The sequence below is a fragment of the Nelumbo nucifera genome, chromosome 1, assembly GCF_055504915.1.
Source record: "Nelumbo nucifera cultivar China Antique chromosome 1, China Antique-T2T, whole genome shotgun sequence".
Taxonomy (NCBI): Eukaryota; Viridiplantae; Streptophyta; class Magnoliopsida; order Proteales; family Nelumbonaceae; genus Nelumbo; species Nelumbo nucifera.
The window spans coordinates 188,277,865-188,293,955 of record NC_142649.1 but is presented as its reverse complement, the minus strand read 5'-3'; the positions used below and the strand labels follow the sequence as shown (position 1 = coordinate 188,293,955).

The following is a 16,091-nucleotide window of genomic DNA, read 5'->3' as shown; positions in this document are numbered from 1 at the left end:
CTAATTACGTAGGTCCCCCTATCGACGAATAAAGAAAAGGAATTATTATCATGTTTCAAGCTGATAATTGGTTTGGCCAATCTCCTAAATCAGAACCGTCCAACCCAAAGTAACAAGTTAAATGAGCCATTTAGACCATTTTTACATGTCTAATCTCTAGCCTCCGTAATTAGGTAGATAAATAGAGGCAGAGACAGAGTCACTAGAGGCAGAGACAACGGAGTCAAAAGTTGGCTTTAGTTTAATATATAGCAAAAGAAACCCGTCTGACCAGTCACTAGAGGCAGAGACAGAGAACCACAAATCCAAGGCGCCACACGCAGAAAAGCCAGAAGAAACCATACGATACACACATACAATACAGCTAAGGCGACTTTAACGTCTATCGTCTGATTTACATGATTGCGGAATTGTGCCCTTGATGGCTTCATGGGCCCACTCTCCCTACCATTTAAACAAATAAAATAAAAGCATATTAAAACAGCTCTTGTCAATCAGAATTCAGAAAATAATAATCAAATCAAATACTTGAAAAATTACATATAAAAAAATAATCATAAAATAATTACGAAGCTGCTCTTACATCTGGCAGTCAGGGCTCAGGAGCCACACGAGGGGCACTTGGGTTTCTCTCTCTCTCTCTCTGTTGCGATTATGCGTCATTTCTATCCTGCGTGGCAGATCCAACGGTCCTTTTCTCATCGTTGCTGTCGCTCATATCCCGATATAGCTAAAAACTCTATCCCAGGCACAAGCAGTATCTTCGAGCCTTCAATAAGAAGTCTACCAATCCGATGTGTCCACGTGTTACTATCGGTGGAGACGTGCTCGCGTCGCTACCGCGCGATCTCTGCAGACCTACTTTGGTGTTGTCGATGCTTGCCACGCATCCTCTCGGCCGTACCGGAGACAGCCGGTTCGGGTAGGGTTGTCAACCGGTGCAGCCAGTCACTCTCTGCAATTCCAGCGAACTATATATAAGCGTCGTCCAACTCCGGGATGATGGAGGTTCCGAAGATTTTAGCTAGACGACTCCATCGTTTTGTCCAGCTCGATGTTCAGGGTTAGTACCTTTTAATTAATTAGTTATTATATTTTTTTGTCTCTTTTTTTCTATAATTTCTTTTTGAATTTTGTGTTTCTTTTTTCTTACTTTGAAATGTCTTTGAATCAATCGGTTTCACAGTGAAATATTACGAATGGTTTTTGTATTTTGCCGTTTTGATATTTTTGTTCGTTTGTCACTTTGATCTTTTTGTTTTTTTTTGTTCTTGGTGTTCAATTTGGTGGTTTCGGAGTTTTATTTCATGCAGGCTTATCCAATTTTTGTTTCCGCGCTACGCGGGACTTATTTATTACTTCCGGGTTGTAATTTCTTTTGGAATTTTGAATTATTTTACTTAAAGAAGCTGGGTCTTAAATTTTAAGATGACAAAATTCAATCACAACTGTCTATTTCGGTCGTCTTCAAGCTCTTTCAGTATAGAAATTTTGGGTTTCATTATATCTTTTTGGTTACACTGTTAGCTATTCTATTAGAGAAATTAGGGTTTTTGTTGGAGTAATTGGGGTTTTCATTTGCATTGCCAAGGTTTGTACAGGAAGGGTTTCTTTTCCTCTTTTTCCTCTTTCATCTGTATTCATTTTGCTAGCAAAGCAGTTTCGAGTTCGTTCTTCTTCCTTTCTCTGCGGTTGTCGTTTCTGCTGTTATTGTTGCTTTGGAATGATCTTAAAGAGTAGCATAGATTCTTAACACTGATTATCTTTCTAACAGATTTAACTCTTAAGATATTCTATAATCGTTGGGATTAAAGATTCAAGCTTTCCTCCTGGTGATCCCGTTCACCAGCAAAAAGATAAGTGGGTTTTCCATCTCTATTTATTCGGAAGAGTAGGAGCACTTTGTCCTTGTGCTGGCATTGGATTCGGTTGATGTTATTAGGGTTTCCTGTATGGGGGTTTCTTTGTGAACACGGTTGATCTTTTTTCTCATATACACGGCTTCTAGGTCTAGCTCTGGATAGCTACTTGGATTCCAGCCACCAGTCGGTGGTGCCCCCTGTGGCTCCGACTCGGGTGGCTGGAGGACCAGCGCAGTCATCCTCAAGCTCTGGCATCTTTTTCCAAGGAGATGGGCAGTCCCAGGTCCCAGTGCACTCCCACTTAAGTTCTTCTTTTGGGAACTCATCAAATTCTATTCCAGGAGCAGGGCGTTCAAATTTATGTCCGGCATCTGGAGACATGAATAGGGTGATATTGAACAGCACAGCAAACTCAGGGCCGAGTGTTGGGGCAAGTTCATTGGTCACAGACGCTAACTCAGCACTTTCTGGAGGTCCTCATTTACAGAGAAGTGCTAGCATCAATACAGAATCTTACATGCGGTTACCTGCATCACCCATGTCGTTCTCATCCAATAACATAAGCATTTCAGGTTCTTCAGTGATTGATGGATCCTCTATGGTGCAGCAGAGTTCTCATCAAGACCATAGCTCCCAACAAGTACAACAAGGACAGCAGCAGCAGCAGGGGACCTCCAGTGCTTCATCACAGCCAACATCACAAACAGGCCAAGCTTCTGTTCCTACTGGTACTCACATCCCAAACTCCCTAACTCAGGAGCCAAATGGTTTAACCCAGATGCAAAAAAAGCCCCGACTAGACATCCGGCAGGAAGACATTTTGCAGCAGCAGCTTATCCAGCAGCTACTGCAGAGACAGGACTCAATGCAATTTCAAGGGCATAACCCACAGTTACAGGCATTGATTCAGCAGCAGAGACTACGCCAGCAGCAGCAACAACAGATTTTGCAGTCTATGCCACAAATGCAGCGAGTCCATTTGCAGCAGCAGCAGCAGCAGCAACAGCTAAGGCACCACCTACAGCAACAAGCAATGCAGCCACTTTCTGCCATAAAGCGCCCCTATGAAAATGGTGTATGTGCTCGTCGGCTAATGCAGTACATGTATCATCATCGTCATCGCCCACCTGTGAGTTGATGCCAGTGCTTGTGTTTCTATTATTTTGCTGTTTTCTTTTCCATGTAGATGCTTTTAGTAGGTTGTATTCTGAAATCATGTTAGGTTAGTATGTTATGTTCATAATTTCCTTTCTTTCTTTCTTTTTGGTGATGCCTAATTCATATATCAGTACATATGTGAATCTCAACTGTTTATTTTCTTTTGTTTTTGATAGGATAATAGCATAGTCTATTGGAGGAAATTTGTGGCAGAGTATTTTTCTCCACGTGCTAAGAAAAGGTGGTGCCTGTCTTTATATGATAATGTTGGACATCATGCCCTTGGTGTTTTTCCTCAGGCAGCTATGGTCAGTTATTTTGCTAACAACATATTTTTTATATTAGCAATATATTTTTACATGAAAATGTGGATATGACCCATTTTATTGCATGTGCTATTTCTCTTCTAGACTCATGCATAAATGTCTTTGTCTGCATCATGTTGTCTATCCCTGTACTCACCACTTATTTTGCATCTTGGTTCATGTTTTGATTGGATTAAAACTTAAAGCTGATAAGTTTCTTTTTTTCCTTGTTGGTTTCAGGATGCATGGCATTGTGACATTTGCAATTCTAAATCAGGAAGAGGATTTGGTAAGTAGATCTTTATTGTATTTGTTTACAAGTGCATATACTTTTGGAACCATGTCTTTTATGATTTCTTTATCCATAATCTTCTCAATTGGGGAATCATATTTTCTAGCTATTTGGATGCACATTTCCTTGTCTGAAGCTACAAATTAGCACAAACCTGATGCTAGTCAAAACTTGAAGTTCCAATTAAATGGAGACATTCTAAACTCTTGTCTCAAATTTTATGCCATGTATAAGTAAATTCTGAAACCATTCATTTCCATGTCTGGTTTGGCTTCCTTTATTGAAATCCTTTTCCCCACTCAAACATATTAAATAGCGTTTTGGTTTATTGTTCAAATCCTGCAAGAAGTGAGCATTCTATATTGTAACAAAATACCTTTGATTTACAAAATTGAAAAGCCATTCCCAATCCCCGAGAGAGACGGATTCCTTGCGAGTACCTGAATCCCCAAAAAATTTTCGGCGGAGTACGGATACACCCGATGCATAATTCTGAATTCCAGCCCCCCCCTACTACTAGCCCTCTCCCCCCTATAAGCCACATCCTGCCCGTGAATTTGGCATCAATTCACGGTCAGGATGCATTCCCCCTGTACTATGGGGCTATAAAATTCTGATCTGGGCTGATTGGTCATTCTCCCAAAATTTTTAACTAACAATATTTTTGGAAAATAAATTACTTAAAATAAAGAAAAAAAATTAAAATATAAATAATATTTTAAATACATTATATATAATCGGGGTCAGGGCGGGGTGAGGACTTCACTACCTGTCCCCGGTCGGGGATCCCTATTAATCCCCATCCCCATTCCCGCCCTTCCAAGGCAATCTTCATCCCTGACTTGGTAGCGTTGGGGAGGCCGGGTACCTGGTGGGGATGAGGAAAATTGCCATCCCTATTCACAAGCTGAGCTTCATTGGGCCCAAGCTTAGCATAATTAGTAAATGAGCTTATATTATTTGACTTGAGTTTCTTGAAGCTCGGTTTAGACAAATCCAAATTGAGCTTTTCATGAGTTGGGCCTGAATAGCTCGTGAAAAGCTTGGTCCGTGTCCACCTTTATTCTCTATGAATCTTTTGTATAAAGGAGATTCTCCTTTTTTTCCTTTCTACAATCTATATATGACTTGCCTATTGAAAACAAGAGAAGGAAAAAAAAGGAAAAACAAGAATACAGCTGATGAAAAAAATGAAAAACAAGAATACACGAAAAGGGGAAAATGAATATGCTGAGCCTTCTATTTTGATTCCCTTTCCTATTTTCTGATTATGTTATATCCAAACAAATAAAACAATGAATAATTAAGTGGCCCCTTTATTAAAAGAGCTTTTGTTTCCAATTCAAAAAATTAACTTCTCTGGTTTTCAACAATGGACTTTCATCATTTTTTTTCCGGTTGGAGGGGGGGGGGGTTGGTAGGGTGCATGTGATTTCTATATAAACAGACAGGCATATATACATGTACACATAAATGAGATTACATGGGATGTGGTCCTTGATGGTGTGTACTGATAAGAAGAAAAGATGATGAATCATTCATTTTTCTGCCTTTTTCTTATTCTTTGCAGTGTTACCAAAGTGTTGACTAATCCATCAACTAGTCAGTTGAGGGCCAGAAAGTGCATCGTTAAACAAATACTATGATGCAATCATTTAGAACGGCTAAGCATCATCTAGGTTGACTAGTCAACTGACAGCTGGTCAAATACTTAGTCATTTTAAGTCTTCATTTATTTGTTTGTATATCTAGTTATTTGAAATAATATAGAATATTTTTGGGTTTTGTTATATTCATGCTGTTCCATTAAATATTTGTGATAGAATATGATTAGCTGATGGTATATAGAATAGGAAAAATAGCATAAAAATAAAAGAAGGCTGTGGAGTAATTATTTTAAATTTTCTTCCAATCAGTGATGTGTTGGTATGGAGTTTCCATAAACAAAGGGCACATCTAATAGTCAAGGTTGCATTCTTTCTTTCTTTGCTAAATAAAGATTGTAAACTCATGTTTAATATTATTCTTTTCTTGCATAAATCTACTTGTAGCCTATATTAACTTATGAGATGCATCAACATCTTAAATTTAGAACATATTCTTTTTTTATTGAGTAGTCAGCACCTAGGCACCAACTAGTCATCACATCGACCAGAGAGGCAAAAGCACTAGTCGTTGCTTTACCACATTGATAACGCTATTCTCTGATTCTTGTTTTCAAGCAAATAGCACAATGAAAAATAACAAAATGAGACAATGAGTTGCTATAATTGACTACCTACATCCTATGTTGGGGCCAAATACCTGGCAAGATCCAAAGTGAGATTTTTTCTTCTTGGTGCCCTATGGAACACCATTAGTGATGGTTGCCCCAATAATGCTGTTACTATTGAGGGTACATTTGTACATTTTGAAGATGATTTTAATTGTAGGATACATTACTAGATGCAAAGCTAATTCCCTTGTGGACAAGAAATAAATGCATAGCTAACAGATTAATAATTTGACAATGTAGGAGTTTGCTCCATTTCATCCAGAGTTGCTCAAAATTTCTTTGAAAGTTGAAACTGATATAAGAGCATAAATATTGTTAGTTACATGAATGTGCCACTAAAAAAATGGCAGCACAGTGTTTTCAGTTTTTCTTGGTGAGTGCAATTAAATTTTAATAAGCAAAAATATAATGAGTACAAGAGGAGGTACAACTATGTCCAAAAATATCAATATAGAACCACAATGCTCATCTGCAAAAAGTTAACTGGGCATATTGCTTTTGCATAGAAAGGAAAACCCTTCTCATGCTTATCTTTCTAATTTTTCTATGGTGGGATCAAAATCTCTTTGTACTGATAAAATATGTTCTGAAATAGATAATATCTCATATTTCAAAAAAAAAATCTCATATTTCGACCAATCATGAACAAGCCTCCATGGAACCCTGCCAATCCCTTTGTTCCATCTAATACCATTGATTGATTTTCAATTTTACAAATTGGTAAGATGTAGCCTATTGGCAACTTGATTCCAGTTAGGTTGACGGCTGCCTTTGGTTTGGAGGAATTTTCTCTTTCAACAGGACTACTGAGGATCCATAACATGACACTTCCCTCACCTCATCAACTGTTAGTAGAGATGACCTTCTACTAATATGTAAGTGGGTCTCCATGGACCTGTGCAAAACTGAGCCATTCTCAGCAAAGTATTATCTGAGTAAATACATAGCTGATCATGGTCTCAAAGGCTCATCAGTGGATTTTGTTATTGGGAAAATTGAAAGAACCTTGGCTTGTTGGTCTGTGATTCTTGAAGGTTTCAAGGGGTTTATATTTGCTGGTATAAAACTCTTTTAATGTGTAAAGGGGTATACGTGATTTTAACCTAACTCATTAACATCGTAAAAATCTCATGTTTGCAAGGTTTCCTATTTTCTGTGATATAGTAACAGAATACAAATCTATACTAGTAAAAAAAAGTACAGCTAGAACCTTGACTCCTTGAGGTTCTGTACCAGGACATTTACTTTAAGAAACTACAGTGAGTACATCTAACCTCTGCAAAAGCAAAGTCTAGCAATTGCTTTGTAGACTATATTCCGGTAATTAGGCAGGTCTTATGTCATCTTTTGGCTTGTGGTCTAACCACATGCAGGTGTTTTGATTTCCTTATTAGTTATTGTTTTCATGTATTTTCATCTTCCATATTGCAACTGCATTCTTTGTACATCATTGGTATATTTATCCTTAGTTCTATGTTCTAATTGCACCACCTAAGACTCAATTGATTTCAATTAGTGGCATTCATTAAAAAAATGATTTCAATTAGTGGCAATGCACTGACAATATTCCTCACTGATCCAATTTATTGACAGGATATTTTCCCTTTCATTATTTATCTTTTATCTTTTCTTTATGTGACAGAGGCAACTTATGAAGTACTCCCAAGGCTTAATAAAATAAAGTTCGACAGTGGCGTTATCGAGGAACTTTTGTTTGTAGACCTGCCACGTGAATGTAGGTTCCCTTCAGGAATAATGATTTTGGAATATGGAAAAGCAGTTCAAGAGAGTGTTTATGAGCAATTGCGTGTTGTTCGTGAGGGACAACTTCGTATCATGTTCACTCCTGATTTGAAGGTAAGAAAACGACAATGCACTTTACTATTATCAAACTTTCTCTTTATTGTGATTTTGCTTCTATTGATTATTATTCACTCTGTTAAAATAATTGGTTATTGTCCTTGTTACAGATATTGTCTTGGGAGTTCTGTGCACGACGCCATGAAGAACTTTTGCCTCGTAGACTGGTGGCACCACAGGTATCCTTGCTTGTTCTTTTGTCTTTCTTGCAATGTTGTCAAAATCTTATGATTTACAATACAATTCATGATTTGAATTGTAAATCTCAAGGGTTTCGATTTGAATCTTATGTGTAAATCCTTTTCTGCAAAAATCTTACAATTTTGGTTTGAATCTGACGATTTATGATTTTTGCCATTCACTGATTCAAAGAAATTCAATTAAGAATCAGTTCTCTACGTTGTCATTTTTTTAATAATTACTTCAGTTAAAGGAGACTTGTTTTAAAGCTCTCACTAGAAAATGATTTATTTATTTGCTATTTAAGACCAAACATCGAGTTTATTTTCCATCATATGTAGGTTAAAGAGCCATTGTGTGTGGGTTATTTGACTTTCAAGTCAAACTTGATAATATCATCTTAGGCTTCTACTGTTCAAGTGGTAAATTCTATTATTTTGGGTACATATATGGTAGATATAGATTAAAAATAGGGTAAAACCACTTTCCTATATATATATATATCCTTTTATTATATCTATATTCGATGTTTCGACAATCTTGTAAAAAATAGAAGTAACCTTTTTTGTTTGATCAGTAAACATGTATTTTATTTAAATTTCAGATTGGAAACAGTTTATACAACTTGGTGATGGGAATGATGAACCCATTTAAACACTCTTTTCTGTCCCTCATTACAGTGCAGCCCAAAATAATTGCTGTCTCATTCCCCCTTGTTTTGCTAGATAGTCAACTAGCCCATTTGCACTCCTTTGGACCCATTTAAATTCAGCCTCAACCTCCTTTGCAATTTTTTCCACTTCCCTAATCACATGTTTAAATGTCCATGGCGTATGGCTGTTGTTTGCAGCCCAGGAAATGACCACTGTTGAATCCCCTTCCACCTCAAGGCGTATCCCATCTGTTTAGCTAGCTTCAAACCTTGTAGCAATGCCAAAAGTTCAGCCTTCAGCGAATTCCCCGTGCCAATCAGTCTTAAGAACATAACCAGTATCCTCCTTTCAGAATTTCTGATTACTCCTATACTTGATAGTCCAGATTTCCAAGGGAGCTCCCATCAAAATTCAGTTTTATTTTATTGCTTTTTGGTGGTTTTCACTCCAGCCTTACTTTGTCTCTCACTCTTGAGGACTGTGCTACTTAGTCTAGGTTCTTAAAATGTCTGTGATTGAGAAGACTTGAAAGCTGTCCCATGGATTTTACCCAATCAGCTACTTTCACCTTGATGTTGTCAATCACTTCCTCTATGGTTTTGCTTTTTTCCAAGAAAATCTTGTTATTCCTTTCTTCCCACACCACCCAACATATTGCTCCCTAATCACATGTTTAAAAGTCCTACCACATCTTGAGGGGGAGCCTACCTGCAGGCGAAGAGAATACAAAAGAATTCCCAAATTCAAAGCACAAAAGAACTGGATATCATTAAATGAGATAGGGTCTCACCACTTTCCTTAAAGACCACACATGAGGAGAAAGGAAAGTGTAAGGCTTTCTTCTCTGTACCATATCACAAGTGTTTACCTTGCCAAGGAATATTTCACAACAGAAGGCTTGAATTTTTGGGAGAATAGACTTGCACCAGATTTCTTTCACAGGGAAACCCCCAACTAGGGGGTTGGGGGATGCAAGTACTCTAAAGAAAGAAGAGCAAGAGAATAGACCATCTGAAGAGCGTACCCAAGTTCTAGAGTCTTCCAGCCAATGTTGTCAAAATCTTACTATTTATGATTTGAATCATGAATCCCAAGGGTTCCATTCAAATCTTATGTTTGAATCCTTTTTTGCAAAATCTCATGATTTGATTAATGAATTTACAATTTATACGAATTTTACGATTCACTATGATATGTAAGAAAGGGCCATTGTATGTAAATTTGTTTGATTTTCAAGTCAAACGTGATTATATCATCTTAGACTTCTATTGTATAAGTGGTAAATTCTATTGTTTTAAGTAAATATATGGTATATATAAATTAAGAATAGGGTAAAATCACTTTGCTATATATATTTAACCTTTTAATATATCTATATTTAAATTTTTGATAAGTTTGTAAAAATAGAAATAATCTTGCGATTTATGATTTGATTCAATTGTCTTTACGATTTACGATACAATTACGATTTTCAAAACTTAGCTTCCAGTGATGGGTCCAAGTGGATTTGCCCTAGTAGGTCCGACAATCGGATTAAAGACTCGCTCATTTTCCCTTCATCCATTTCTGAAGCCCAAATTCCAGTTCACACCATTTGGACATGGTGTTCGGTGTTCCCAAATTGGATACAATTTCCCCCTTGAGGTTTGAAAGCACAAAGAGATCAGAAAATTGGTCTTTAAGTGGGGTTTCCCCTACCTAAAGATCTTCCCAAAACAGAACTTTATTACTTTGTCCCACATCGAATCGGATGGAGCTGAGGAACCTAGGGTAGATTACATGAATTACTTTCCAAGGAGAAGCTGAAGTACTATGAGGGGCAACTTTTGCATCCCAACCATTTCCATCCACCCCATGCTCTCAATCACTCTAGGTAAGTGGCTTTGGAGATTTTCCTTTGAAAAATATAAGTAACCTTACCATTTACAATCCAATTCACGATTCAATTCAATTCAACTTTCTCTATGATTTACTATATGATTGAAAATTTCAAAACATTGCTTTCTTGCTTTTTCCCTGGTAGATATTTATAAATTTTCTTGTGGCTTACGCACAAATGAGCTTCTTAATCCTTATACGTGGTGAACTTGTTCTTTAGAAACACATTGGTTGAGTATATTCATTGTGTTGTCTTTTATTTTGTTTTGCAATAAGCAACTATTTATTAATAAGGGGATAAATGGGACAAGACTGAAAGCCTGAAATGGAAAAACCCTTCAATACGGGAGAAGTTTAGTTTGCTTAGATCCAATCACACATGGGACACCCATTGACCATCAACTGATTTGTCATCACTCAGGATTATTTCTTGAAACACCATCAAACCTGTCCCATACTCACTGGATGTTCCTGAGACTTACATGTAGTTTGAATGGATTAATTTACATAGTATTTATGAATTTGCAAGGAGAAGGGGTAAATAGAATGTCAAGGGAGATTAGTGAAGTCTGAGATAATGGCCGTAGTGGAGGGTGTACAAAGAGCAAGAGAGGTGAATGGCAACAAAATGATTATTGAAGGAGACTTATAGTTGGTAATAGGGAGGTTGAAGAATAGGGAGAATTCTCTTCAGGTCTAAAGGAATGAATTAAAAAAGCTCAAGTAGCTATTCATCAAAAAAAAGAAAAACTCAAGTAGCTGACTGTAGATATGGAAGTAAGAAATCAATGGATACAAAGGGGAATTAATAACATGACCGACTTCTTAGCAAAAAAGGGTTAGGAAGATATCAAATGTTCTGGGTGCAATTGTAAAGAAAGAGAGAGAAAGGGGGAAGGAGATAAGAGGCCTTATCTCTAAAAGGGTTCTGTATATATGTATGTATTTATATCTAATAAAATTTGAAAGATATCGATAAAAAAGGAAAAGGGAAAGATGATAGAGATATTATAAATTTACAATTTGAATGTGTTTTTTCCTGTATTCATTAATTTTTTCCCTTTGCAGGTTAACCAGTTGGTGCAGGTTGCACAGAAATACCAAACCTCTGTTTCTGATAATGGAGCTGCTGGGGTTTCACCACAGGATCTACAAGCAAATTGCAACATGTGAGTCAACTAAGCAATATGCTGTCCCCATTTTATTTACCAAACATCATTTCCTATTTTCGATGGTCTAAATTAAGGCCCTGTTTGGATAGACTTCTACTTTTATACGTTTAAAAATACCAAAGTATAAAGTACATAAGATATTTTGGTATTTTTGCTTTGAAAACCGTTTGGGTAAAAAATTTTGAAAAGTATGTTTTCCAAAGCAGAAGTACCATTTTCTGTTTGGCAAAAGCATGCCTGTTCGTGCTTCTGGTGATGGTTTCTGGTGGTTTGGTGGTCTGAGACTGGCAACGACAGTCCGACTCCAGCAGCGGCGAGCAGAGGTAGGGTCGAGAGTTTTATCGGAGGGTGGTCACACGTGAACGCCATTTACACGGAATGGAAGAACTATTTCGCCAAAAGCACAAAGTATGAAAAGCCAACTTCGTGCTTTTGGTGTTTTTCATACTTTCAAAATGTACGAGAGCAAAAGTTTAAATTATATGAAACAAACACTATATCCTGTTTTTCATACTTTTAAAAGTCTATCCAAACAGGGCCTAAGTTATTATCTATCAGAAGAAAGAGGATTCTAATGCTGCTGTAGTAGATTTGGGTGAGTGAGCTCTGTTTATTTTGGGATGGAGGTTCAGTTTGAGTGGTCTGTGGGTATCTAGTTGGTGAGATGGATGTCAATTTTTGGGTCGTCTTGTGGTTATGCGAATGGAGTTCTCGAGGTTTTTCTAGTTTGGGTTTGATTTGTTGTTGTGTTGTTTTGTTCTGTCTAGTTGGTGAGATGGATGTCAATTTTTGGGTCGTCTTGTGGTTATGCGAATGGAGTTCTCGAGGTTTTTCTAGTTTGGGTTTGATTTGTTGTTGTGTTGTTTTGTTCTGTTTGTGGTGATTTCTTATCACTGTTTGTATTTCTATCTTTCTTCTTTCTTAATAATTTTTTTCTTTATTTATCTAAAAAAAACAGAAGTGTAACATGTGATTCTGAGCTAGTTATCCTCATGTTTTATTTTCAAGATCACTAAATTAGGATATTTTCACTTAAGTAACAAATAGAATTTAAATTAACAATTCCATGTTAATATGGTTGATTGCCTGCCATTTTGACTGGTTCATTATATGCTCTAATTTTTACCAAAAAAATTATATGCTCTAATTGTATTTAATCAGTATCAGGATTCCTGCTTGCATGATTTTTTTTTTATCTGTTGGAGCTGTGTTTACATTTGAGCAAATTTCTTTTTTCAGGGTTTTATTAAAAACAGCTAAAATGTGACTCATATTTAATGGACGATAAATAATAAGTAGTACTATTCTTTTGGATAGATAAATAAAAATGCTAATACAATTTAAACATCAATATCATTGTATGAATTTTATATTTTGAATGTAAAATATTGAATAGCATTAGATTAAAAAATCTTTTACAGTTGTACAACAATTGCCACAATTTGGGGATACTTTGAACTCTCAAAGGGAAAACCATGCTATGTGGACTGTAAACATGGAATCCCACGGGGGGGGGGATAGGGCCAAGAACCTCTTAAGCCATTTCATAACTGCATTTGTTAAGTGTGCCAAAGCTATTGCCCTCCTCAAGACACCTTAATTGGATCTTGATTTGTCTCCAAGGTTTGAGCATTAGTTTAGGCATGATACTTCAAATTTCATACACCTAGTTTGCATATATGTACACTGGTCCATTCTTGAAATTAATTTTCCTGAATTTCCTTTTTCAGTTCATTGAGTTTAATCGACTGTGGGTGTTGACCTGATTGTTTATGTATGTTTTAAATAGGTTTGTGACAGCTGGGCGTCAGCTGGCAAGAAATTTGGACTTGCAAGCACTGAATGACCTGGGATTTTCTAAAAGATATGTTAGATGCCTGCAGGTACATCATAATGTGTTTCATATGTTTCCTGTTTGATTTAGACTTGATCTGAACTTATTGATTCTCTGTTTGACATAATCACATTTATGTACTCTATTCATTTACAGATTGCTGAAGTTGTAAATAGCATGAAAGACTTGATAGATTTCAGTCGGGAGCACAATGTCGGACCTATTGGTAAATCACTTGTTCTTTCTAAACATTAAACATAATCTATTTTTCAAGTATGCAAGCATTTTGTTATGAACAGTTGTTTTTTTCCTGCAATTTCCATCTAATGGTGTAATTTTAACCCGTATTGCATATGTGGCTCAACAGTATATTTTTTAACTATTTATTATACTTGTTTTCTTTAAACTCCTTTTTACAAATACAAAATAAGGCATTTTTTGGGTATTACATAGTTGGCATTACAGAGCAGGGTGTACATGAGGTCAACTGGTCATACCATGGAGAGCATGCAGTTCCATTGGTGTATTTACTTTTAGTTCTGTGACCTTGAATCTGTTGCATTTGATATGACCTGGAAAGGATGTTCTTACATTTTAAGTTGAAGCAATTCACTGGTCCATTTATTATGTGCTTTGATGGTTCTCAACTTTCCTATTTTACTAATTGGTAACAAATCTGTAGTAAAGCTAGGGCTCTAAATGCTTTTCACTCAAGGTTCTTAGTTGCATGAAAATTTGGTATCTCATTCTGAGTTGATTTTTTCCCCCAAAATTTAGATATTATGCTGGAATTTTAGTTGTTTATATATTTATTTAGGTATACATATTTGTTTAATATATTTATTATGTAACTTTCATTTGTAATTCTTCTATATTGCTATTATCTATTATCGTTTGAAAAGTTCTTTAAACAATGTTTAATATTTATATTTTTTACTTGATCTTATTTGGAACTTTTTAGGGCAAAAAATGGCGGTTCTGAATTCATTCTCCTAAAGCGAAACCTAGATGCAATGTTTTGTGAAATCCTACCCCAATTTAAATCCAAATCTTTATTAGATGGAAGCATGTAAGGATCCAAATATTTCATTAGATGTTGCACCTTTGTATCACTTAATAGGGAAGAGGAAGAACAAGAATAATGGGTCTTACAAGAAGATCTTGTGTATTTTCTTCAATTTGTTTGTTTGTTTTTTTTTTTTTATTTCATGACCATCTAGGTTATCTAGTTTGTTGTAGAAATTTCATTGTTTTAACATGATAAAATTCCGTTCATGTGCAGAAAGCTTGAAAAATTATCCTCGACAGCCATCTGCAGCCAAGCTCCAGATGCAGAAGATGCAGGAAATGGAGCAGCTAGCAAGTGCTCAGGGTCTTCCAACCGATCGGAATACCCTTAATAAGCTAGTGGCAATTCAGTCTGGCCTAAGCAACCAGATGAGCAGTAACCACCACATGGTTGGAAGTGGAGTTTTGAGTGGCACTGCACAGGCTGCAGTTGCACTGAGCAATTACCAGAATTTGCTGAGGCAGAATTCTATGAACAACTCTAATGTGCTCCAACAGGAGGCTTCGTGTTCCTTCAACAGTTCTAGCCAGTCACTGCCTTCTCAATTTCAAGGTTCTGGGTCTCTTATTCCAGGATCCATGCCAAATGGACCAGTTAATGGCTTGTCAGGCCCCCAGCAGCAGCAATCACACTCGCTGAATGTTAGTAATCAACTCCAACAGAACCACCCACAGTCCTCTCAAGGTAACCAAAATATACAGCATCACATGATTCAACAATTACTGCAGGAGATGATGAGTAATAGCGGGGGAGGCATGCAACAACAGCAACAGTGCAATAGCGGGCAGAGTGGAAATAGGAGCATCGGAGAGGATATCTTCAATGGGGTTAATGGAACCATAGGTGGTGGGCCAGTGAAAGCCGGGTCTACAGGTATGGTTGGAAGTGGATTAGGGTTTGGAAATAATGCTGTGGCCACTACAACCAATGTGGCTAGTTGCTTTATGGGGCCGGCACCAAGCAGGAGCAACAGTTTCAAAGGTCCTTCTAACAGCAATTCTTCAGGGGTTGGTGGCAACAACAGCCTCAATGGAAGAGTAACAGATTTGCCACAGAATCTTCATTTGCCTGAGATGGTCCAGGATATATCTCATGACTTCACAGAAAATGGAATGTTCAACAATGATCCTGGGGACCTGAGTTATGACTGGAAGGCGTGACTCATTTGTGACCAAGTTTGTGCTATTTATTTGGCTGTTGTTGTGACCAACTTTGGGAAAGTGGCGTGGCCCTGGCATGTAGTTTGTACAGTAGTTTTTTTCAACAGGTTTTAACAGTCTTTGGGTTTGTCCTTCCTGTGAAATACTCTTCACACTCGTGGTTTTCACTTTTCAGTCATTAAGCTTTTCCGAGTTGGCAGTTTTGCAATTTGCCACTTCTAATTTTACGAGTGTAATCTAAACTGTCATGGTCTTGACAATTCTAGTTATATATAGATGTGATACAAGTTCCATTTCCAACTTTTAGTTTGTACCTGGAGTCACAAATGTCCATTCTTAGTTTGTGCATGTCTACATCTGGGTGGCCGGAAATGTTCGGGTGCTTGGTATGGT

General features: G+C 37.0%; 1 protein-coding gene across 2 annotated transcripts; it reads left to right on the top strand.

Annotated features, from left to right (window-relative positions):
* Positions 1–983: 983 nt before the first annotated feature.
* LOC104596287 (putative transcriptional regulator SLK2) lies at positions 984–15,998 on the top strand. Of its 2 annotated transcripts, XM_010257365.3 has the most exons (11): positions 1,006–1,063; positions 1,775–1,860; positions 2,009–2,991; positions 3,197–3,328; positions 3,566–3,614; positions 7,535–7,749; positions 7,863–7,931; positions 11,532–11,632; positions 13,425–13,518; positions 13,626–13,695; positions 14,752–15,998. In XM_010257365.3, exons 3-11 carry the CDS (start codon positions 2,242–2,244, stop codon positions 15,696–15,698), a joined length of 2,427 nt encoding a protein of 808 aa, XP_010255667.2. In that variant the 5' UTR covers positions 1,006–1,063; positions 1,775–1,860; positions 2,009–2,241; the 3' UTR covers positions 15,699–15,998. The 2 variants fall into 2 exon arrangements, with proteins under 2 accessions (XP_088751779.1, XP_010255667.2); XM_088895653.1 differs by having other exon boundaries at positions 984–1,063; positions 1,775–2,991.
* The last annotated feature ends 93 nt before the right edge of the window (positions 15,999–16,091 follow it).